This window comes from Ranitomeya variabilis, chromosome 2 (assembly GCF_051348905.1).
Source record: "Ranitomeya variabilis isolate aRanVar5 chromosome 2, aRanVar5.hap1, whole genome shotgun sequence".
Lineage (NCBI taxonomy): Eukaryota > Metazoa > Chordata > Amphibia > Anura > Dendrobatidae > Ranitomeya > Ranitomeya variabilis.
This window is the reverse complement of record NC_135233.1, coordinates 1042890303-1042917096: the sequence shown is the minus strand read 5'-3', so window position 1 is coordinate 1042917096 and position 26794 is coordinate 1042890303. Positions and strand designations below refer to the sequence as shown.

Sequence of the window (26794 nt, the reverse complement as noted above, 5' to 3'; positions counted from 1 at the left end):
AGATGTTCTTTTGCATACTTCTGATGATGAATTTTATGGTGAGGACTCAAGAGAGGTTTTCTTCTGATGACACTTCGATGAAGGCCATATTTGTGCAGGTGTCTCTGAACAGTAGAACAATGTACCACAACTCCAGAGTCTGCTAAATCTTTGTGAAGGTAAGGCAGGGGTTCTGATTTGCCTCTCTAGCAATCCTACGAGCAGCTCTCACTGAAATTTTGCTTGGTCTTCCAGACCTTATCTTCACCTCCACTGTTCCTGTTAACTGCCATTTCTTAATTACATTTCGAACTAAGGAAAGGGCAACTTTAAAACACTTTGCTGTCTTCTTACAGCCTGCTTTGTGGGCCTCCACCACTTTCATTTTCAGAGTGCTAGGCAGCTACTTAGAGGAACACATGGCTGTTGTTTTTTGGCACAAGGTTAGGTGAGGTTGGGTTTTTACAAAGCTGGGAAATTTGCATCACCTGACGTTTCCTAACGATGATAGTGAACAAGCCATAAACCTAACAGGCTAATTAAAGTCTAAAGCTTGGTCAAAGTTATCTGAGCACACAAATCTCCAAGAGTGCCCACATTTTTGCTCGTTTAGTATAAAGCATCCCATAGTCCTTCACGCAGTATAATACACAGAATAGTCCTCCATATAGTATAATGCACACCCCATAGTCCTCCACATAGTATAATGCAACCCATAGTTCTGCATATAGTATAATTCACCCTCATGGTCCTCCATACAGTATAATGCACTCCCCATACTCCTCCATACACTATAATGCACTCCATAGTCCTCCATATACAGTATTATAAGGTGCCCCATGGTCTTACATGTAGTATAATGTACACCTCATAGTCCTGCATATAGTATAACGCTCCCCATAGTCCTCCACATAGTATAATGCGCAACAGTCCTTCATATAGTATAATGCACTCCTCACTGTCCTCCATATACAATAATGCACCTCATAGTCCTCCATATAGTATAATACATCCCCCATAGTCCTGCATATAGTATAGCGCACACTCTATAGTCCTCCGTGTAGTATAATACACACCCCATAATCATCCATATAGTATAACACACACCCCTCCAGCTCTATATGGTATATGCAGCATAATGCAGCCCCCATAGTCATCCAGGTCCATATAGTACTTACAATATGATGCAGCCCCTATAGTCCTCTTGTTCCATATATACATATGGTGTAATGCAGCTCCCACAGTCCTCCAGTTCCATATAGTACATATGGTGTAATGCAGCCCCCATAGTCATCCAGGTCCATATGGTACATATAGTATGATGCAGCCCCCATAGTCCCATAGTCCTCCAGCTCCATATGGTATAAATAGTATAATGCAGCACCCATAGTACTCAAGCTCCATATAGTACATATAGTACAATGCAGATCCCATTGACCTCCACTTCCATATAGTACATACAGTATAATCTAGCCCCCATTGCCCTCCAGTTCCATATGGTACACATAGTATAATGCAGTCCCCATAGTTCTGTAGTGCCGTATAGTATAATGCAGTCCCCATAGTCCTCCAACACCATAGTATAATGCAGCTCCCATAGTCCTCCAGCACCATATAGTATAATGCAGCCCCTATAGTCATCCAAGTCCATATAGTACATATAGTATGATGCAGCTCCATAGTCCTCCATGCCCATTTAGTACACATAGTATAATACAGCCCCATAGTCATCCAGGTCCATATAGTACATATAGTATAATGCAGTCCCCATAGTCACCCAGGTCCATATGGTACATATGGTATAATGCAGCCCCCATAGTCATCCAAGTCCATATAGTACATATAGTATGATGCAGCTCCATAGTCCTCCATGCCCATTTAGTACACATAGTATAATACAGCCCCGTAGTCATCCAGGTCCATATAGTACATATAGTATAATGCAATCCCCATAGTCACCCAGGTCCATATGGTACATATGGTATAATGCAGCCCCCATAGTCATCCAAGTCCATATAGTATATATGGTATAATGCCGCCCCCATAGTCATCCAGGTCCATATAGTACATATAGTATATGCAGCCCCCATAGTCATCCAGGTCCACTTAGTATATATGGTATAATGCAGCCCTCATAGTCATCCAGGTCCATATAGTACATATGGTATAATGCAGCCCCCATAGTCATCCAGGTCCATATAGTACATATAGCATAATGCAGTCCCCATAGTCATCCAGGTCCATAAAGTACATATGGTATAATGCAGCCCCCATAGTCATCCAGGTCCATACAGTACATGTGGCATAATGCAGCCCCCATAGTCATCCAGGTCCATATAGTACATATGGTATAATGCAGCCCCCATAGTCATCTAGGTCCATATAGTACATATGGTATAATGCAACCCCCATAGTCATCCAGGTCCATATAGTACATATAGTATGATGCAGCTCCATAGTCCTCCATGCCCATTTAGTACACATAGTATAATACAGCCCCATAGTCATCCAGGTCCATATAGTACATATAGTATAATGCAGTCCCCATAGTCACCCAGGTCCATATGGTACATATGGTATAATGCAGCCCCCATAGTCATCCAAGTCCATATAGTACATATAGTATGATGCAGCTCCATAGTCCTCCATGCCCATTTAGTACACATAGTATAATACAGCCCCATAGTCATCCAGGTCCATATAGTACATATAGTATAATGCAGTCCCCAGTCACCCAGGTCCATATGGTACATATGGTATAATGCAGCCCCCATAGTCATCCAAGTCCATATAGTACATATGGTATAATGCCGCCCCCATAGTCATCCAGGTCCATATAGTACATATAGTATATGCAGCCCCCATAGTCATCCAGGTCCACTTAGTATATATGGTATAATGCAGCCCTCATAGTCATCCAGGTCCATATAGTACATATGGTATAATGCAGCCCCCATAGTCATCCAGGTCCATATAGTACATATAGCATAATGCAGTCCCCATAGTCATCCAGGTCCATAAAGTACATATGGTATAATGCAGCCCCCATAGTCATCCAGGTCCATACAGTACATGTGGCATAATGCAGCCCCCATAGTCATCCAGGTCCATATAGTACATATGGTATAATGCAGCCCCCATAGTCATCTAGGTCCATATAGTACATATGGTATAATGCAACCCCCATAGTCATCCAGGTCCATATAGTACATATGGTATAATGCAGCCCCCATAGTCATCCAGGTCCATATAATAGATATGGTATAATGCTGCCCCATAGTCATCCAGGTCCATATAGTACATATAGTATAATGCAGCCCCCATAGTCATCCAGATCCACATAGTACATATGGTATAATGCAGCCCCCATAGTCATCCAGGTCCATATAGTACATATGGTATAATGCAGCCCCAATAGTCATCCAGGTCCATATAATACTTATAGTATAATGCAGCCCCCATCATAGTCATCCAGGTCCATATAGTACATATAGTATAATGCAGCCCACATAGTCATCCAGGTCCATATAGTACATGTGGCATAATGCAGCCCCCATAGTCATCCAGGTCCATATAGTACATATGGTAAAATGCAGCCCCCATAGTCATCCAGGTCCATATAGTACATATAGAATAATGCAGCCCCCATAGTCATCCAGGTCCACATAGTACATATGGTATAATGCAGCCTCCATAGTCATCCAGGTCCATATAGTACATATGATATAATGCAGCCCCCATAGTCATCCAGGTCCATATAATACATATAGTATAATGCCGCCCATGGTCATCCAGGTCCATATAGTATAATCTAGCCCCCATAGTCATCCAGATCCACATAGTACATATAGTATAATGCAGCCTCCATAGTCATCCAGGTCCATATAGTACATATGATATAATGCAGTCCCCATAGTCATCCAGGTCCATATAGTACATATGATATAATGCAGCCCCCATAGTCATCCAGGTCCATATAGTACATATAGTATAATGCAGTCCCCATAGTCATCCAGGTCCATATAGTATATATAGTATAATGCAGTTCCCATAGTCATCCAGGTCCATATAATATATATAGTATAATGCAGCTCCCATAGTCATCCAGGTCCATATAGTACATATGGTATAATGCAGCCCCAATAGTCATCTAGGTCCATATAGTACATATAGTATAATGCAGCCCCCATAGTCATCCAGATCCATATAGTACATATGGTATAATGCAACCCCCATAGTCATCCAGGCCCATATAGTACATATGGTATAATGCAGCCCCCATAGTCACCCAGGTCCATATAGTACATATGGTTTAATGCAGCCCCCATAGTCACCCAGGTCCATATGGTACATATAGTATAATGCAGCCCACATAGTCATCCAGGTCCATATAGTACATGTGACATAATGCAGCCCCATAGTCATCCAGATCCATATAGTACATATGATATAATGCAGCCCCCATAGTCATCCAGGTCCATATAGTACATATAGAATAATGCAGCCCCCATAGTCATCCAAATCCACATAGTACATATGGTATAATGCAGCCTCCATAGTCATCCAGGTCCATATAATACATATGATATAATGCAGCCCCCATAGTCATCCAGGTCCATATAATACATATCATATAATGCCGCCCTATGGTCATCCAGTTCCATATAGTACATATAGTATAATCCAGCCCCCATAGTCATCCAGGTCCATATAGTACATATAGTATAATGCAACCCCCATAGTCATCCAGGCCCATATAGTACATATGGTTTAATGCAGCCCCCATAGTCACCCAGGTCCATATGGTATATGTAGTATAATGCAGCTCCCATAGTCATCCAGGTCCATATAGTACATATGGTATAATGCAGCCCCCATAGTCATCTAGGTCTATATAGTACATATGGTATAATGCAGCCCCCATAGTCATCCAGGTACACATAGTATATATAGTATAATACAGTCCCCATAGTCCTCCAGTAATAGTCCTCATTGATTTAAAAAACATAAATGTACTCACCTCTCCATGTTCCCTTGCTGCTCTGGTCTCCTCAGTAGCTCCCATGCCGAGCACAGAATGGGGCAATGTGACATAATCACGCCTGCTGAGCTAAGACGTCAAACACAGAGGGGGAATGATGGGAGAGGCAGGGTGTTTTTATTTTTGATTACTATGTTAGTAATGGGGGTGTCTGATAGATACCTCTCCATTGCTAACCCCAGGGCTTTATGTCAGCTGTGATTTTTGTGACAAATCAGAGCTAACATCACCCCCAACCCCCGTACCCTGATTGACACCGTACCTGGGCAATCAGGATAACCTGGGCAAAGCACCAGAATTGGAGCATCTAATGTGGTGTGTCAATTCTGGGGCTGCTGTGGGATGCTATCTTAAGGCTACGAAGTCCTCAATAAACATGGACCTTCCCATAAACGGAGGAGTGGTGCACATGATCGTACTCCGCTCCATTCAATTGGGGCTCTTCAGAGTCCTGATTCTTGGGACTGGTGGGGGCCATGGCAGTCAGATCCCAGAGATCCGAAAATATGTTATCCGAGTGCAGTCCGATGTACGCACACAGACACAATGGAGAAGATGGAGAAATTAAGCTCTCCTTCTTCGCACCTGTGATACGATTCTCTCATGTGGAGTGTCATGAGAATAATCGGCCGGATTCTTCTCGGAATATACTCCAGTATGAGCGAACACTATTACAGAACGCAGTAGTCCTGTGGCTGGAGATCACAGTGACGTCATCACTCCTGGTGCCAGCGCACACCACAGTGCGGCCCGTGCAGGACCCTGATGAGTGACAGCATGTATCGTTTTTTTTTTATATATATCACTTTATGTTTGTTTTTGCTTTCTTTTTTACATTTATTACAGAGTGTGACTGGTGTTGAGGTGCAGAAAAAAAAAATCACAGGCGATCAGTGCAGTAGTGTTGTCTATGGGAACACTTCTCCTGGGTGGCAGCGCAGCTACTGTGCTGTGTCCTGACAGGTGCTGCTGTGCAACGTCAGGACTATGTCAGTGGTCAGGTGTCACTTAGTAAGGTCCTGAGGCTGAACAGCAGCTGTCAGGACCGGACAGAGTATATAAGCCAGAACATGAGAAGATGCAGAGCGCAGCCGCAGGTCAGTAGTACAGGCCTGAATGCTTCTGCCTAAAGGATTGATGATGGAAGTATAAATAATACTAGGCAGCGCTGCGCCGGGCAAGACTCACATTGCATGAGGACAGAAGCTGATAGTTCTGCCTCTTCTCCAACTGAGCAAAACACTGCCTAGTGTTATTCGAATTGTAAGCTTCATCGCATCAGGGGGCCCCTTTAGTGTCTGAGGACCCTAGGCAGCTGCCTAGTCTGCCTGCCCATAACGCCAACCCTGGTCAGACACAACCATTATATAGTATACAACAAGGACACATTTATAAGATTATCTCAGCACAGGAACATTTTTTTTAACATATCCAATTGTGGAAATTATTATTATTCCAAGATCTATTGATTCAAATTTTTATTAAAATGTACTCTGCTAGTGGGAAAACCCCTTTAAGTCTTTAATAACATCCTGATAGGGAATCTAGATTGTGATACCCATTGGAGACAGCGATGCTATGTATGTAAAGCGCTGTGGAATATGATAGCGCTGGACAAGTAATGCATAAATAATAAATTATACAAATGTGAAAAGCCCCTTTAAATGTTTTCTAAACATTGGGTACAGGTACTTATATGGTACCAGCTACACCTTTGTTCATAGGGTTAATATGGTTCAATTTTTGTTATAATATATAATTTACCCATTTTTAGAATTATAGATTATGTGACAAATATGTTTTTTACTATTAGTGCAAGTATCTATAACATCATGTGCAATACCACTTAACTCCACTAGATGTCATCAGATACCTTATTATCCACCGAAGAGCAGTTTCCCCCCCATATAAGTACCCAAAGATATGACACATTCCCAGCCATAACATTAAGACTAACGACAGGTGATTGAGCCTGATTGCCTCGTGACTGTGGCTCCTATTACGGGGTGATGATATATTAGGCAGCAAGTAAAAAAAATCAGCTCCTGAAATTGTGTTGGAAGTCAAACATCGAGCGAAATGATTTAAGGTGTCCTCTGACAGCAGGATAATGCATGTTAGGCCGGGGTCACACTAGACCGTAATACGGACGAGTGCTATGCGATAAAAAATCGCATAGCTCTCGGCCCAATGTTAATCTATGGTGCAGCTCCCATCATCCGATATTTTCTCCACCGTATTTCGGATCCGAGGGAACTCGCAGCAGGCTGCGATTGTCAGCGTATCTCGGCCGAGACTCGCCAATGCAAGTCTATGGGGGCGAGAAAAAATCGGATTACACACGGACCATGAGTGTGCATTGCGAGAAATACGCAGCGGTGTTCTATAGAAAAGCCGGTAATTCAATTGCCGGCTTTTCATTTCTCCTTCACAAACCCGACAGGACATGAGACATGATTACATACAGTAAACCATCTCATATCCCCATTTTTTTTGCATATTCCACACTACTAATGTTAGTAGTGTGTATGTGCAATATTTTAGCGCTGTAGCTGCTAAAATAAAGGGTTAAATGGCGGAAAAAATTGGCGTGGGCTCCCGCGCAATTTTCTCCGCCAGAATGGTAAAGCCAGTGACTGAGGGCAGATATTAATAGCCAGGAGAGGGTCCATGGTTATTGGCCCCCCCGTGGCTAAAAACATCTGCCCCCAGCCACCCCAGAAAAGGCACATCTGGAAGATGCGCCTATTCTGGCACTTGGCCACTCTCTTCCCACTCCCATGTAGCGGTGGGATATGGGGTAATGAAGGGTTAATGCCACCTTGCTATTGTAAGGTGACATTAAGCCAGATTAATAATGGAGAGGCGTCAATTATGTCACCTATCCATTATTAATCCAATTGTATGAAAGGGTTAAAAAACACACACACATGATTTAAAAGTATTTTAATGAAATAAACACAGCGGTTGTTTTAATAATTTATTGCTCTCTCAATCCATCCGGGACACCCTCACTTGGAAAAATAATAAACACACAAGATACATACCTTCTGATGTCCTATCACGTCCCACGAGGTAATCCATCTGAAGGGGTTAACTAATATTACAGGCACGAGCTGCGATAAACCACTCGCTCGTGCCTGTAATCCCCCGGGTGCTGAAAGGAAAGCTGGATCTGTACTTACATTGAGTCGCGGTGATGCGCCCCTGCTGGATGTTCTCATGAACTGCAGCCTGGGAACTTTTTCCCACGCTCCAGGTCATATGAGGACATCAACCAGGGGGCGCATCACCGCGACTGTAGGAAATGTAGGTCAATGACCTACATTTCATTCATTCGCCGGGGATTACAGGCACGGAGCACAGCTGCATTTGCAGGGCTCCTGCTTGTAAATTATTTTAACCCCTTCAGATCATGGATTACCTCGTGGGACGTGACGGTTCAGCTGAGGGTATGTATCTTGTGCGTTTATTATTTTTCCAAGCGAGGGTTATTTGCTGATGGATTGAGAGAGGAATAAAATACTGAAACAACCGCTGTGTTTATTTCATTAAAATAATTTTTAATCATGTGTGTGTGTGTTTTTTAACCCTTTCAGACAATTGGATTAATAATGGATAGGTGTCATAATTGACGCTTCTCCATTATTAATCTGGCTTAATGTCACCTTACAATAGCAAGGTGGCATTAACCCTTCATTACCCCATATCCCACCGCTACAGGGAGTGGGAAGAGAGTGGCCAAGTGCCAGAATAGGCACATCTTCCAGATGTGCCTTTTCTGGGGTGGCTGGGGGCAGACGTTTGTAGCCACGGGGGGCCAATAACCATGGACCCTCTCCTGGCTATTAATATCTGCCCTCAGTCACTGGCTTTACCACTCTGGCGGAGAAAATTGCGCGGGAGCCCACGACAATTTTTTCCGCCATTTAACCCTTTATTTGAGCAGCTACAGCAAACAAATTTTGCACATACACACTACTAACATTAGTAGTGTGGAATATGCAAAAAAAAGGGGGATATGAGATGGTTTACTGTATGTAAACCATGTCTCATATCCTGTCGGGTTTGTGCAGGAGAAATGAAAAGCCTGCAATTGAATTACCGGCTTTTCACAGATATCGCGCTGAATGAAATCTAAATACAGAATATATATATATGTGTCTCAATGACATATATATATATATATATATATATATATATATATATATATATATATATATATATATATATATATATATATATACTGTATATATGTTTTCCCGAACATTTGAGCACATAAATCCATTAGATGTCGGTTTTGCAAGCTTGCGAGAAAATCTCGGCATACGGATGCCATACGGATGTCACACGGATGTCACACGGATCATTTGATGCGAGGAAATCGCATCCTCGCACTGCACACGGATCACTGTTTTTGAAACATTTGTGCGATTCTCGGCCGTGAAAAACGGACCGTTTTTTTATACGTTAAGTGTGTCCCCGGCCTTAAACAGATAAAAAACTGTCCAAGAATGGTTTGGGAAACATAACGAAGACTGCAAGGTGAGGACTTGTCTGCAAATCCCCAGATCTCACTCAGATCAATCATCTTTGGGATAAGCTGCAATAACAAGTCCGATCCATGGAGGCCACACCGAGCAACGCACACTACTTCAAGTATCTGCTGCTACTTCTTAGAGCTCATACTCACTTGCGAGCAAAATGGACAAGCGCAATCTGATAAAAAATCAGACTGCACTCGGACCAATGTTAGTCAATAGGTGACATCTCATTTGCGATTTTTTTATCAGCCGAAATCGGACTGAGAAAAACATTGCAGCATGCTAATGCAGCTGTGCTCCTGACTGTAAAAACTGGGGAATTAATAAAAAGCAGGGGAACGCAGCTAGCTAGACTTGCGGTGCTGCGCCCCCTGCTGGCATAGCCTTTTATGAACTCGAGCGTTGGAATTTTTGAGAATATTTTCTCATGATCGAGTTCATATGAGGTTATGCCAGCAGCCTCACAAGTCTAGGTAGCAACGTTCCCCTGCTTTCCATTCATTCCCCAGTTTTTACAGTTAGGAGCATAGCTGCATTATCAGAGCTCCTGGTTGTAAACTTATTTAACCCCTTCTGATGAATTTACATCGTGGGACATGACTGTAATGGTGGAGAGATATGGGATATTGCTGTTTGTTTGTTTTTACCTTTTTTACAGAAGACATGGGTCGTCATTTGGATTGAGCGTATAATAAACATATTACAACACCCTGTGTATTTATTTCATTAAAATACTTTTTTCCTATTGAGTGTGTGTATTATTAACCCTTTATTACTATTAGATAATAATGGATAGGTGTCTTATTGACACCTCTCAATTATTAACCAGGCTTAATGTCACCTTATCCGTAGTCCCTCTCTAGGCCATTAATATCTGCCCTCAGTCACTGGCTTTACCACTCTGGCGGAGAAAATTGCGCGGGAGCCCACGCCAATTTTTTCCGTGATTTAACCCTTTATTTTAACAGCCAGAGCCACAAAATTTTGCACACATACACGTCTAACATTATTAGTGAGGAATATGTAAAAAGAATAAAAGGGATATGAGATGGTTTACTATATGTAAACCATGTCTCATATCCTGTCAGGTTTGATAAGGAGAAAGAAAAAGCCGGCAATTGAATTACCGGCTTTTCTGCTATCTAGCGCTGTATGAAATATAAATATATATATATATATGTGTCTCACTGATATATATATACAGTATATATATATATATATATGTATATATATATATATATATATATATATGTCTCACTGATATATATATACAGTATATATATATATATATATATATATATATATATATATATATATATATATATATACCTATACTATGTGTAGACATTTATTTTATCTACTTTATTGCAACCTGTCAGTGTGATTTTACTGTAAGCGCACAGGAATTCATATATATATATATGTGTGTGTGTGTTTTGATCAATATTTTGTTGTAAAACGATGTGTGAATGTCAGAGAACTGCTGTATGTAAAAGCTCATGTTAAAATCGAATTGCACACGGATTGCATACGGATGTCATACGGATGTTGCGATAAAAAAATCGCATTGACATATTTTGCCTCCGTTTTTTCGGTCCAGAAATCGGACCGTTTTTTTTCTCACATATGGGTATGAGCCCTTAGTGCGAGATACCAGAGGACACCTTCGGGTGTCTTGAAGAGTCTAGTCCTCGATGGGTCAGAGCTGTTTTGGAGGCTTGAGGAGGAAGTACACAATATTACACCGATGGTTTTAACACTATGGCCTATTGGTGAATATGTATTCATGACCTTTATCTTTTCTAACATCCTTCTAAGGTAATATTCACACGTTGCTTTTTTGCTTCTTTTTTTCTGCACCCAAAACCTGATGTCTGGGCAGTAAAACAAAGTTGTAGACAAAAAGCAGGTTTTGCTGGCTTTTTTTGCTGCTTTACTTTCTGCGTTTAGTGGCTGCTTTTTTTCAGGATCCTAAAGTTCAGCTTTGCTTCCAGCGTACAAGCATGAACAATACAAGATGTTAGGCCACCAATGAAAAATGTATGTGAAACCACAAAACATTTTTGGAAAAAAGAGCAATTTCATCAAAAAGTTTTTTTATGTAAAAAAAAATAGTCACTAATCTCAACAAAACATGAGTTCATGAAAAAATACATAATTGCAAATGTAAAAACAGCGTGGGGGGATTGAACTGTCAGTCATTGCTTACCTAACACATTGGTTGGGCATTGAGTTGGTAGGACATTGCTTACTTTCACACATTTGTAAGGCACTGAGTTGGTAGGACATTGTTTACTTTTACAGGTTGGTAGGACATTGAGTTGGTAGGACATTGTTTACTTTCACACAATTGTACGGCACTGAGTTGGTAGGACATTGTTTACTTTTACAGGTTGGTAGGGCATTGTTTACTTTTACAGGTTGGTAGGACATTGTTTACTTTTACAGGTTGGTAGGACATTGTTTACTTTTACAGGTTGGTAGGGCATTGAGTTGGTAGGGTATTGCTTACTTTCACAGGTTGGTAGGGCGTTGAGTTGGTAGGGCATTGTTTTCTTTCACAGGTTGGTAGGGCATTGAGTTGGTAGGGTATTGCTTACTTTCACAGGTTGGTAGGGCGTTGAGTTGGTAGGGCATTGTTTACTTTCACAGGTTGGTAGGGCATTGAGTTGGTAGGGCATTGCTTACTTTCACAGGTTGGTAGGGCGTTGAGTTGGTAGGGCATTGTTTTCTTTCACAGGTTGGTAGGGCATTGAGTTGGTAGGGTATTGTTTACGTTCACAGGTTGGTAGGGCATTGAGTTGGTAGGGCATTGTTTACTTTCACACGTTTGTAAGGCATTGAGTTGTTAGGTCATTGTTTACTTTTACAGGTTGGTAGAGCATTGAGTTGGTAGGGCAGTTTATACTTTCACAGGTTGGTAGGGCGTTGAGTTGGTAGGGCACTGTTTTCTTTCACAGGTTGGTAGGGGATTGAGTTTGTAGGTCATTGTTTACTTTTACAGGTTGGTAGGGCATTGAGTTGGTAGGGCATTTTATACTTTCACAGGTTGGTAGGGCGTTGAGTTGGTAGGGCACTGTTTTCTTTCACAGGTTGGTAGGGCATTGAGTTGGTAGGGTATTGTTTACTTTCACAGGTTGGTAGGGCATTGAGTTGGTAGGGCATTGTTTACTTTCACACGTTTGTAAGGCATTGAGTTGTTAGGTCATTGTTTACTTTTACAGGTTGGTAGGGCATTGAGTTCGTAGGGTATTTTCTTTCACAGGTTGGTAGGGGATTGAGTTTGTAGGTCATTGTTTACTTTTACAGGTTGGTAGGGCATTGAGTTGGTAGGGCATTGTTTACTTTCGCAGGTTGGTAGGGCACAGAGTTGGTAGGGCATTGAGTTGGTAGGGCACTGTTTACTTTCACACGTTGGTAAGGCACTGAGTTGGTAGGTCATTGTTTACTTTAAAATGTTGGTAGGGCATTGTTTACTTTATTTCTTTTGTAGGGCATTGAATTAGCAGGGTATTGTTTACTTTCGCACTTTGGCTATTGAGCTGCTCATGTTTAGCTCACTTTACACATATCACTAAATAAATTAAAATAGCACTAATACTAACATCCACGCTCATATGAGGACATCAAGACACTTTTGATTAAACTTGGGAAAATCACAAAAATAAATGGGTTTTGAAATCGTGCTGTATCTGCTTTTTTCACTAAAAATGATGGAAAAACTAATGGCAACATTTTTTTGTTGCTTTTTTGCAGTGATTTTACACTTAACTCATTGCTATGGGTGAAAAAAGTTGCAAAAAACGCTAAAAGAATTGACATGCTGCAGTTTTCAAAAAAACAGCAGCTTTCCAATTCAGTCAGGAAAAAAGCTGAAATCTCATAGCTTTTGCGGATACTGTAAAAAGCAGCTTTTAATTTGCATAAAAAAGCAGCAAAAATGCAACGTGTGAACATTAGCCTTAGCGGGAGAAACTTGTAAAAATGAAATTTTCTTTTTTTTTTTTTGCATATGAGACGAACGTCAGCTACACTAATGGCAAAAATACATACATGGCCAAAAAAAAATAACGATGAAATAAGAAAAATGATGAAAATCAGAGCCAGCAAACTAATGACCAATGGTCAATTATTTTCTTGTATGCAGAAACAAAACGGATTCCTGAATGACGCTATAAAAACAGGACGATAGTCCTCTAATTGCAGGAGCTATATAATAGAAATATGCACATAGGTGGGAGTATTCAGAATTCTTAAAAGGAAATCACCAGGTTACATTTCAGTGCATACATTATACTAAAGGAAATCTGGCGTACACTCCACAAAATCTAATGTTGTTATGTCTATCTAACAGTAATGGATTTTTAAACATGTTCCTCTTTGGAAAAAGTATAAAAGAAAATAATTTTATACATTTATATGTTGCCTGTAAATAGTCAAGAAGGTGGATCATTAAGTACTCGACACGATGTCACGACTCCAGAGAAAACCCCGACCTCCTCCTTCTCGAAAAGGAGTTCAAACTCATTTTGAAAAGATTAGGATTTTTTCCCATTTTAATCAAAGTTTTTTTAATGTCTGCTCACATACAAAAAAAAAGTTCAGAATCCTACCTGGCTGTTTCAAGGGTCTCAGTCTCCTCCTCAGAGCTCATCTCTATGGTAAACATATCTTCATCTTCTGTGGTGTCCCCATTATCTTCTCTCTTTAGGTTATCCAACTTTGATTTTTTCCTCCGTTTCCGCCTCTTCTTACCGGAGCTGTTGTCTGTGCCCCCCTGGGTCAGGTGCATGTTGCCAGAGGCCTGGGTCGAGCTGGACGGATCCAAACTTCTTGGCCATTCTATTGGGTTCCTCTTCAACTGCGCCTCCATAAGAGAAGCTCCATCCAGGAGGATAGGAGATGTGGCCAGGTGGGACGGGACGTATTCCTGGGAGGACAATGGAATAAGTAAGCATATTATTAATTAGATAATATTCACAGAATATTCTATAGGAACACCAACAAGTGTACAGAATCATGTCTCTCTGCATGAAAGGCTCATATTGTCAATCATCGAGATGCCGGTAGGACGCCCGCAGCCATGTCGAAAAGCTAAAGATGGAAGTTGTGGCTTGGTAACTTTAGCAATCGGGTTTCTGTACAATTTTGTACACCAGTTTAGTTTCCCTAGACATTGCTGGCTTCAAAATGAATTAATTGGGAATCCATTAGTGAGCTTGTTCTGATGTGGCGTTTGCAGGCTCCGACTGGCCCACCGGAGTACCGGAGGATTCTCCGGTGGGCCCAGGCACTGACACCTGCTGGCATACTGGCCAGCAGCTGCCTAGGGCCCCCACTGCTCCAGGGGCCCCTTGCCAGTGGTTATAGGGCCCCTGAGTCAAGTATGCCCGCATGTAAAGCCACACCACACACACACACACTCACAAAGTACCGCACACCCACACACACACACAGCATCGCACACATACACACGCAAGCACACAGACTCACAGAGCAGCTCAGCTCCCGGCGTCCTGCTTCCTGTCTGAGACCGCCCAGCTGGATGACGTCATCATCCAGCGTGCTGCTGTCTCAGTCAGAAAGCTTCCAGGAATCCAGCGAGGAAGAGGCTGCTGGAAAGAGCTGCTGCTGCGGGGAGGTGAGCTGTGCTGTGTGCCTGCGTGTGTGTGTGTGTGTGTGTGTGAGAGTGTGTGTGTGTGTGTGTGTGTGAGTATGTGTGTGAGAGAGAGTGTGTGTGTGTGTGTGTGTGTGTGTGTGTGTGTGTGTGTGTGTGATGAGCTGCTGCTGCGGTGAGCTGTGTGTGTGTGTGGTGAAGGACAATGATATTGGTGGGGGGAGACAATGATGGAGGTGATGGGCAATGATGGTGGTGGGGGGAGACAATGATAGAGGTGATGGGCAATGATAGTGGGAGGGAAGACAATGATGGATGTGATGGGCAATGATGGTGGTGGTGGGGAGGCAATGATGGAGGTGAGGGGAGGCAATGATGGAAGTGATGGGCAATGATGGTGGGGGAGACAATGATGGAGGCGATGGGCAATCATGACGAGGGAGGGAATGATGGAGGTGATGGGCAATGAGGGTGAGGGGAGGCAATGATGGTGGGGGAGGCAATGATGGAGGTGATAGGCAATGATGGTGGGGAGGCAATGATGGTGGTGGGGGGAGGCAATGATGGAGGTGATGGGCAATGGTGGTGGTGGGAGGCAATGATGGAGGTGATGAAATGGGCAATGGTGGTGGGAGGCAATGATGGAGGTGATGGGCAATGATGGTGGTGGGGGAAAGACAATGATGGAGGTGATGGGCAATGGTGGAGGTGGGAGGCAGTGATGGAGGTGATGAAATGGGCAATGATGGTGGTGGGGGAGGCAATGATGGAAGTGATGGGCAATGATGGTGGTGGGGGAGGCAATGATGGAGGTGATGGGCAATGATGGTGGTGGGGGGAGGCAATGATGGAGGTGATGATGGAGGTGATGAATTGGACAATGATTGTGGGGGAGGAGGCAATGATGCAGGTGGTGGAATGGGCAATGATGGAGGTGGTGGGGGAGAAGGCAATGATGGAGGTGGTGATGAGGACAATGATGGGGGTGGAGAGGGGCTGCATTATACTTTATGAGGGGGCTACATTATATTATGTGGGGGGACTGCATTATTCTCAGGGGGGCTACATCATACTATGTGAGGGGGCTACAGTATACTCTATGGGGGGGCTGCATTATATTCTGTGGTGGGGCTGCATTCTCTCAGTTGACTACATTATATTCTGAGGTGGGCTGCATTATACTATATGAGAGGGCTGCATTATACCCTATGAGGGTGCTGCACTATATTCTATGAGAGGGGACTGCGTTATACATTATGAGGGGGCTAAATTATATTCTGTGAGGGGGCTACCCCAACCCTTGCTACATAATTAAGACGTGAACTACCTTATATTATACCCTGATATTTGCGCTTTTTACCACACAATTGGTGGTCTTGTATCTATTTCTATGTAGCTACATAGTGGGCCCCAAGAATGATTTTCTCTGGTGGGCCCAAGGTGCTCCAGTCCGACGCTGGGCGTTTGTAATGCTTTTACTCCAAATTCACACTAACTGACTTTCTGTTCTGTCATAGGAACATAATAAAGTCCCCAAAGCGGCATTTGATGACATTGTGCCATTTGATGACATCGGGCCAATCAAAAGCCGCGTCGGGGAAAGCTGAAGTTGAGAGATTCTCGGGCCTCCTATCTAGTGGCCAGGTACAAGTGACCTGGACGCTGAACCGGAGTACCATAAATCGATCCGCACTTCTCTATACGTGGGTACTTACTTCCAACCTATGGAAATCTCATCTACAGGAATTTTATGACGTCATCCCCTTTTCTCAAGGTCTTACCTACATTTCTTATGGTCTCCGGACAATGTCCCCATTATCATCAGATGTAATGCTGCATACTATTACATAGATCTTTTAGAACTAACAAGGCAGGTATACTTATTTTGAAAGTTCACCCTCAGAATGGCTTTATAAGTCTTTCTGAAACTTTTCACACCTCATAATAAATTGAGCAGCTAGAACTGGGTTCATACTAATTTTATTATTATACAGCTATTCTTACAGGGATTTGAAAAGTAAGTGTAACGTGGTTCGGGGAAGTAGCGAGTCATCTTCTACGCCCCGGCATATTACTTGAAGGTTGGGGTCCTGGCTAGGTGTGTGGACTTGTGCTATGAGGGTGCTATGCCCGTGTAGTCTGCATGTTACCAATGGCTTGGGTTGGCCAGGATCAGATTTCTGAACAGTTCAGTAAGGGAGACCACTAGTCAAAAATAAACTTTTCATGGACGATAACTTGGAGGGGATTATATACAGTAGATGGCGGGTACACATCTTAATGAACGTTTCCTTCACAATATGGAGAATTTTCCACACACAGTTCCAATTCCTTCCTCATTACTCGTTCATTCTCTAACTTCACCGTTCCACTCTACTTCACCACAGCCCAGCTTAGTGCTACAATCCAGTTAGCAAGATTCCTATTCTCACCCTGCTGTTACGAGTCTTCTTTCCCCTCAAGGGAACTACGCCGCCATTATGGCCGGTACTTAACTTCTCTGTCACTGATGCTCTAGAACTGCCGCCTGGGGCACTTTCTTTGTCTTACATACTCTGTCCCGTCTTGGCCCTTAATCTCTCGGAGTTGTAAACTCTGGGCCGCACTACTAGGCATCCTGTCCCTGGATCCTTTTTGATCACTCCGTCCTCCTGTCGATTTTCCTTCTCTCTTTACTCGATTCACACTAACCACTGTCTCAGTCTCTCCTCACTTCAGGGACACCCACGTCATGTGGCACTGCCTACTGTCCAGACCTTAGGGCTACTTCAGACGCACACTGGGCCCTGTCTGTTGTCCTGACAGGAAACTGTCTCTGTCCCTTCACCTTAGCCCCTTACACTCTGGGATAGTCCCAACCATTCACTTTAAATGTCCCTACTGTTGGACAGAACACAATAAGCACACTATTAACGCATGTCACAGTTCCCATTGCACAATATCACTTGTTCTTCAAGGGGGAACGTGGGCAGTATGTCCATCTCCTTACATAAGTAGCCCGTCACCAATAATCTAAGAGAGCCAAGAGGACAAGAAAATCTTCAAATTGAGACTGAGTAGGACAGTGAGCATTATTTTTCAAAGAGGAATACGACTTTAAATTCATTTTTTTATAATTTTTCTATTTCCAGACAGTAAAATCTTGAAAATAGTTAGGAAATAAAAAAAAACAAACAAAAAAAAAAAAAAAAGGTATATCAGACAAACTAAGAAAAAAGAAAATTCTCCCAACCCGACAGCTAAGGGCATAACTACAAGGGGTGCCGAGGAGGATATATTAGTACCTGGGGCTTGGTGCCTTAAGGGGGCACATCGCTTGTCTACTGCCCTGGAGTAAAGCAGCACCAGGCCACTAGAATTATAAATGGAGACGCCGGCCAGTTACACATCTGGTATTGGGGCTCAGTGGTTTCCAGTTACACCACTTAGAGGTACCATACGGCACGTGACGTTTGGGGAGGGGGATTTTTACAGATGTTACATTGTACAACATGGTGACACTGCACTTCTGTGTAAAGGCGATATTACTGGCATCACACAGGATCTTTTCTTAGTCACAGCACGATACCGCAGATAAAGTAGGCACTCGGGTTATATAAAGAAGAACTGCAAAGTCACCACAAGGTCAATGAGATCATTTACAGGAAAGCATTTAATAGACCTTCTTAAGAGATGATCCGGAGGCGAATGCGGGGCGAGCCCTACTAGAAGTAACAGACCGGTCATTTATCTAGGGTAATTCATTTAATGGGTTAATATAAGGAGAACAACAAGCACAAGGCTGCTTATGGGTCAGAATTGCACAGCTCCTGCCAAGAAATTCTCCAGCAGCTCAAGACTGAATTGTGAAAATAGCCAAGAGAAAACAAGACCGCGTCTGTCCATGGCTGAACCTGTCACTCTGGCATTATACAAATGCCGATCGCTGGTGTCCCATCTAATGTCAGGCAGAAGGGACATCATAAGAATAGGGTCTTAGGAACTTCTGTTATGTCACCTCCTCACAGGACAGAACATCCCGGACCTTCTCCGATATGCCTGTGATCTAAAACCGGCTCTCCTGACACATAGGGCAAATGGGATGATAGGATAATATGGCCACAATGTGAATAAGTATCTGCTGATAATGTGAGAAAACCTATGGCGTCTATGTATGGATGTATCTGCCGGGATCGGCTGCAGAGGTGATGTGTGCTCTAGTCGTGATGTTACTGCTGCAGCCATTAAACAGAAACCAGAGCAATGGCAGAGAGCTGGCACTAGACCGGATAAAGGAGTGTCTGATATTATTTTATCCCAGCACCGAACTTTAGAGGCCAGAAAGCTAAAGGAGGAAAACCTGTGTAATCCACTCACAATAACAACTACTGTGGCACATGGAGGTCACAGATGGAGCCTCTAGTATGGGAACGTCCTCCAAGAGTCAGAGTGGAGAATTGCTTTCAGAGGGGCTTGTGGCAGGCCGGGCCCATCCATCTATTGTTTAGGCTAAGAGCACATAGTATTTTTGGCTACTGCCAGGGGAAATATATGACCTTAGTCTTGATTGAAGCATCCATCATAGTGACACATCGGGGTTTTCAGAAGTCATAACCATAGATGTGGATATTATACACGAGAGAAGCTATATCATGGTAGAACATGAGAGGTACGAACTTGCTCTCCTACAATCAACTAACATAAAAGCCTAGTTCAATTTCTAAAAAGTATTTTCTCTATTCTAATAAAAATACATTTTTTCCCACTGCAGCCCGTGAGGTCAGGACACGCTTCAACACTGCTCTGACCAGTTCTCCGTATGGGGAAAGTTGGAGAAGTGTTGAAGCGTGCACCCCCTGTGCTGGCACCACCCTGTCAACTAAGTTCTGGTTGTTTTCTGCATCAACACAGCCACTGATTAGCTGAGGGGCAGAGCCGACAAATAGGGTCGGACTGGCCCATCGGAGAACCGGAGGATTCTCCGGTGGGCCCAGGCACTGACACCAGCTGGCATATTGGCCAGCAGCTGCCTAGGGCCCCACTGCTCCAGGGGCCCCCAGCCAGAGGTGTGTCGCTAATAGCGGCACACCCAGAAGCTATGGGACCCCTGAGTCAGGGGGGCCCGCCCAGTGTCAGCTGAGCAGCAGCTGGGGACAGGAGCCTGTCCCCGCTGCTAAAGAGAAATGAATATTCACGCGTCCCCACACCCTCATGGGTGTGGAGAGAAGTATTCATTTCACATAGCGGGCAGTGTTAGCCGCAAGCTGAGGCTAACACTGCCCACATGTAAATCCGAAGCGGCTGAATTGGGGCCCTGGAGGTGCGCCCCTGCAGGGTGGCTAATCCCTGCAGCTTGGCAGCCAAGCGGAGCTGCAGGGATCCGATGCCGTCCTGCTTCCAGCCCGCTGCCCGGCGCTTCCTGTCTGAGACAGCGCAACTGGATGACGTCATCATTCAGCGCGGCTGTTTCAGAGAGAAAGCTGACGGCACCGAAGATGTTGCTTCCTGGATGTGTTGTGGCTGCGGGGAAGGTGCAGATAGGTGAGTGTTGCTGTGTCTCTGTTTGCCTGCCTGAGTGTATGTGGTGCGGTGCTGTGTGTGTGTTGGGTGATGTGTGTGTATTGGAGATTGATGTGGGTGATGGAGAGAGCAGTGATGGGAATGGTGGAGAAGGCAATGTTGGTGGTGGTGGAAAGAACGTTGGGGTGGTGGGGGAGGAGGCAATGATGGAGGTGGTGGGGGAGAAGGCAATGATGGTGGTGGTGGTCTTGGTGGGGGGGAGGCAATGATGGGGTGGTGAAAAGGACAATGATGGTAGTGCTGGAAAGGACAATGGTGGTTGTGGGGGAGGAGGCAATAATGGAGGTGGTGGAATGGGTAATGATGGGGTAGTGGGGAAGAAAGCAATGATGGAGGTGGTGGAAAGGAAAATGATGGTAGTGGTGGAATGGACAATGGTGGTGAGGGAGGAGGCAATGATGGAGGTGGTGGAATGGTCAATGATAGGGGCTGTGGGTGAGAAGGCAATGATGGAGGTGGTGATGAGGACATGATGGAGGTGGAGGGGGGCTGCATTATACCCTATGAGGGGAGCTGTGTTATACTTTGAGGGGGCTACATTATATTCTGTGGGGGGCTGCAATATATTCTGTGTGGGGGATGCATTATTCTCTCAGGGGGCTACATCATACTATATGAGGGGGGGCTGAATTATGCCTTATGAGGGGGCTACAGTATATTCTATGGGTGACTGCATTATACCTTATGAGGGGGTTGCATTATATTTTGTGGGGTGCTGTATTATACCCTATGAGGGGGGCTGCACTATATTTTATGAGGGGGGCTGCATTATATTCTGTGAGAGGGCTACATTATATTCCGTGAGGGTGGCTACATTATATTCCATGAGGGGGGGCTGCATTATATTCCATGAGGGGAGCTGCATTATATTCCATGAGGGGGGCTGCATTATATTCTATGAGGGGGCTACATTATATTCTATGAGGGGGTTACCCCAACCCCTGCTACATAATTGAGACTTGTACTACCTTATATTGTACCCTATTAGCTTGTTTTACCACACAATTGGTGGTTTTGTATTTATTTTTATGTAGCTAGATAGTGGGCCCCGAGAATGATTTTCTCTGGTGGGCCCAAGGTGCTCCAGTCCGACGCTGCCGACACAGGTAGCTGTTGCCATCTTGGAATCTGAGTGGGTGCAGCAAATAGAGGGGGCGGCGCCAGCACAAAGAAGGTGTGCCATCTTTGTGAGTGAACAGTGCATGCCATTAACACAGTCAGCCTGTACAAACTGAACGCAGTGATCGCAGTCAGCCTGTACTTACTGAACACAGTGATTACAGTCAGCCTGTACATACAGTGAACACAGTGATTACAGTCAGCCTGTACATACAGTGAACACAGTGATTACAGTCAGCCTGTACATACTGAACGCAGTGATCGCAGTCAGCCTGTATATAGTGAACACAGTGATTACAGTCAGCCTGTACATACTGAACACAGTGATTACAGTCAGCCTGTACATACTGAACACAGTGATTACAGTCAGCCTGTACATACAGTGAACACAGTGATTACAGTCAGCCTGTACATACTGAACGCAGTGGTCGCAGTCAGCCTGTACATACTGAACGCAGTGGTCGCAGTCAGCCTGTACATACTGAACACAGTGATTACAGTCAGCCTGTACATACTGAACACAGTGATTACAGTCAGCCTGTACATACAGCGAACACAGTGATTACAGTCAGCCTGTACACACTGAACGCAGTGGTCGCAGTCAGCTTGTACATACTGAACGCAGTGGTCGCAGTCAGCCTGTACATACTGAACGCAGTGATCGCAGTCAGCCTGCACAAAAAGTGAAGACAGTGAGCCAACGCAAGCAGTGAATGCCGTGAACGCAATCAAACAGCACGAACAGTGCACGCAGTCAGCCAGCACAAAAAGTGAATGCAGTGCACAGTCAGCCAGCACAAAAATTGCACACAAAGAATGCACTCAGCCAGCACTATCGTGTGGCTCCATTTTTGAATCAGAGTAGACAAAGGGAGCAGTCCATCTTGGACTCCGAGGTATGGCACAGCTCTGTTAGCCCTATTACTCAGAGACACCTCTCTTAGCCCTACTTCCCAGGGACAGCTCTCTGAGCCCTACTACCCGGGAACAGCTCCCTGAGCCCTACAACACACGGAGAGCATTATTTGTCTTATTACTCAGAGACAGTCCTTTTAGCCCTACTACCCAGGAACTACTCTCTTAGCCCTACTACCCAGAGATAACTGTTTTAGCCCTACTACCCAGGAACAGCTCTCTTAGCCCTACTATTCAAGGATAGATATCAATCCTACTACTCAGGAACAGACACTCTGAGCCCCACTACTCAGGGATAGTGCTTTTAGCCCCTCTATCAAGGGATAGTGCTCTAAGCCCTACTACCCAAGAACAGGTCTCTTATAGCCCTACTACAAAGGGACAGCTCTCTTACAGTTCTACTATCCAGGGACAGCTCTCTTAGCCCTACTACCCATGGACAGATCTCTTATGGCCCTACTACCCAGGGACATTTCTCTTAGACTTGCGGCCTTGAATCTGTGGTTCTCCAACTATTGTAGAATTACAATTCCCAAAATACCCTACCATGATGGAAGTTGCAGGTGGTGGCCACAAATTAATGACCATTGATTTAGACCATGCAGAGGACCCCTCCCGATGAGCCATTTAGGATTAGACCTTTAGTGACCTTTTTATACATATGTGTTAATAGCAGCACAGCATAATAGGTGTCTTGTTTGATCTTTATTTACCTCATTATTCTCAGTTTCCTCCACGAAAAAAGCTTCTCCATTGTCTCCAAGTTTCATGTGCAGGTCAACACACTCTCCATTGATTTCAATATCAACCTAGGACAGTAAAATATTATCTTTACTAAGTGTAAAGTGTTTGTGTCAAGTTAATAAGTATGCAAATTGCCTCTTCTGAGAAAAAGAGGACTTAAACTCTACAGCGCCACCTATTGGAAGTAGCGATCCTACAAGTCACAATCAACCCTTTAACGAGTCGTGCAATATGACTTAGGATAAAAGCCAAATCAGTATCTCAATTCGCAGACACGGTGTTTCGGGCTGTTGGCCCTCGTCAGTGCGAAGCATGAGAACTGATTTGGCTAGGTGAGAGGCTCTGGACATGGGGTCTAAGGGGTATCGTTTCTCCTTATGGAGAGTGACATACCATCTCTGGCTTGTCAAGGTAAGGAGGCTTATTTGCCGTACAATGCTCCTCTAGGAATTTAAATATGCAAATTGCCTCTTCTGAGAAAAAGAGGACTTAAACTCTACAGCGCCACCTATTGGAAGTAGCGATCCTACAAGTCACAATCAACCCTTTAACGAGTCGTGCAATATGACTTAGGATAAAAGCCAAATCAGTATCTCAATTCGCAGACACGGTGTTTCGGGCTGTTGGCCCTCGTCAGTGCGAAGCATGAGAACTGATTTGGCTAGGTGAGAGGCTCTGGAGTGGGGTCTAAGGGGTAGCGTTTCTCCTTATGGAGAGTGACATACCATCTCTGGCTTGTCAAGGTAAGGAGGCTTATTTGCCATACAATGCTCCTCTAGGAATTTAAATATGCAAATTGCCTCTTCTGAGAAAAAGAGGACTTAAAGTTAATAAGTAACATCCTATTGATAGGAGAGGGGGAAACATCCCGATCACTGCAGTCCAACCCAAGTGATCTAGAGAACAGGGCTCTGAAGATTCTGAATGGAGCGGAACATGCTCACCATCGCACCATTCCCAGAGAGCTCTGTGCTCAGCTATGCTATGGATAGGAGGTAACTTCCAAACTTGGTCCAACCTTAACACAAGTACATTCATATGCCCATATATTCAAGAAACCAGAAAATCCTCTTAGTAGAAGATAAGGAATAAGAAGCATATGTGTCTGCATTGAGGTAATTTTACTCCCATTATTTTCACTTATTTCATATAAACAAACATTATATTGCCCCCAAAATGCTTAAATTCTTCAGAGAATCATAGAATGGTAGAGTTGGAAGGGACCTCCTGGGTCATCTGGTCCAACCCCATGCTCAAATCAGGATTCACTAAATCATCCCAAACAAGTGTCTGCCCAGCCTCTGTTTGAAGACTTCCATTGAAGGAGAACTCACCACCTCTTGTGGCTGCCTGTTCCACTCATTAATCACCCTCACTGTCAAAAAAAAATTTGTAATATCTAATCTGTGTCTCCTCGAGTTCACTTTCATCCCATTGCTTCTTGTCTTTCCTTGTGCAAATGAGATAAAGATGATCCTTCTACAATGTGACAGCCCTTGAGATATTTGTAGACAACTATTAAGTCTCCTTTTTTGCAAGCTAAACATTCCCAAATCCTGCAACCGTTCCTCATAGGACATGGTTTGCAGACTGGTCACCATTCTGGTCGCTCTTCTCTGAACTTGCTCCAGTTTGTTGATGTCTTTTTTTTATGTCTTTTATATTCAACAGGAGGAGCTACAGACACTAGAGAAGGACCATACAACAGGCCGGCTTGCAGTGGTGACCACTGGTGTAGACCAGCCTGGTGCTCTTGGCAATATCACAACTGCAGCCAAAACACTGAGACTGGAGCCTACGCTGGACCTAGGGAGGGGAACCCTTCAAAGTTTGACAAACCCAATGATTTCTTACAAACTGACCAACCGGCTAATGTGTATAAGGGCTTCTTGACTTTCCCTCGATAGGTCATTTTAAAGGCGAGAAGGATCGGCTAGTTTAAATTTTGTACAGTATCGATTCCTTCAGGGGCATAAAGATTTAGCTTTTAGCTGCATGTATTTGGGGCTAAAAAATAGTATTTACAATTTGGTTTCATTGAAAATCTTTCACCATGTGGCTTTTACAGACCTTATTTCCCGCCACTCTACGGATTGCAAAATGAGTTAATTACCGTAGTTAATTGAAAATCCATTGATTAGCTTCTTCTGACCAGGAGTTTGTAACTCTTTGGCTGCCATCACACTAGCAGTATTTGGTCAGTATTTTACATCAGTATTTGTAAGCCAAAACCAGGAGTGGGTGATAAATACAGAAGTGGTGCATATGTTTCTATTATACTTTTCCTCAAATTGTTCCACTCCTGGTTTTGGCTTACAAATACTGATGTAAAATACTGACCAAATACTGCTAGTGTGACGGCAGCCTATATCTGTGTTTTACTGAGCTCACTGACGGATTTGCAGTTAATTTATTCTGCAGCAAGCAATGTGCAGAGAAACAATAAGCCTGTAAAAGCTAAAACACAGAAAAATAGTAATGTTACTCAGTTACCAAAATTGTTTTTGCCCAAAATCCATGCATTTAAGTAGAAAAAAATTGCCCATATTTTTTTTATGTAAAGTGATTATCACACATAAAGTATTGTTCAAAACTCAAAAGAGCAAGTGAAAAGAAGACTCACAGTCCTCCAATGTTTCTGATCTCTTTCCATTTCAGTCTTACCCAGTGTTTCACCATTTAATAAGAGTGTGACACCAGTACAGTTATAGCAAGTTACGTAGGGCATGGTATTATAATCCTTTTATAAATTTACACCTATTAAAAATAATGCTTATTCACATAGTCATTCGCCTTTAATCCCATTGGTGTCCCCCGAGCATTTATAGCGTGGTCCATAAATGTCAGATGGTTAAAGTATACGTACATGGCTATTTTCAGTCTTTTTCTATTGGGTACAGTGTGATAATAGCGGCGCTCATCCAATGCATAAGCCGCAGTTAACTAAGACCCCTTTGTCATGGTTGGCTGTATACAAGACTAGTGGCAAGCCGGGTATGTGAGCGTCGGTCCAAGGAAGGAGGAGACAACGTAAAAGACGGAGGAATGATCCAGATTACGGTTCCTCTGTAGAGAATAGAAAGTGACCGTGGGTTCGACCACTTTATCTGACCTTCATTCATGGACAAGAAAGCAGTCATCTCATCACTTTAAATATAAGTGGGCACCATGAATAGGAAAGGTGAATAACTTAATGGTAAGTGTGGTTCTTCAGGGATAGAGAAAAAAAAAAACAATTAAAGAAAATTTCATTATGCATAAATTTGTAAATTCCGG

The 26794-nt window shown here is 43.5% G+C and overlaps 1 protein-coding gene across 4 annotated transcripts in view; it reads right to left on the bottom strand.

Annotated features, from left to right (window-relative positions):
• The window catches only part of LPIN1 (lipin 1), a 274958-nt gene that overhangs the window by 82187 nt on the left and 165977 nt on the right, over positions 1 to 26794 (bottom strand). For all 4 annotated transcript variants that reach the window (XM_077291442.1, XM_077291443.1, XM_077291444.1 and 1 more), the window contains exons 3-4: positions 23488 to 23583; positions 14178 to 14494 (exon numbers count right to left, since the gene is read on the bottom strand). In XM_077291442.1, coding sequence (XP_077147557.1) covers positions 14178 to 14494; positions 23488 to 23583 — 413 coding nt within the window. The remainder of the gene's footprint in view (positions 1 to 14177; positions 14495 to 23487; positions 23584 to 26794) is intronic.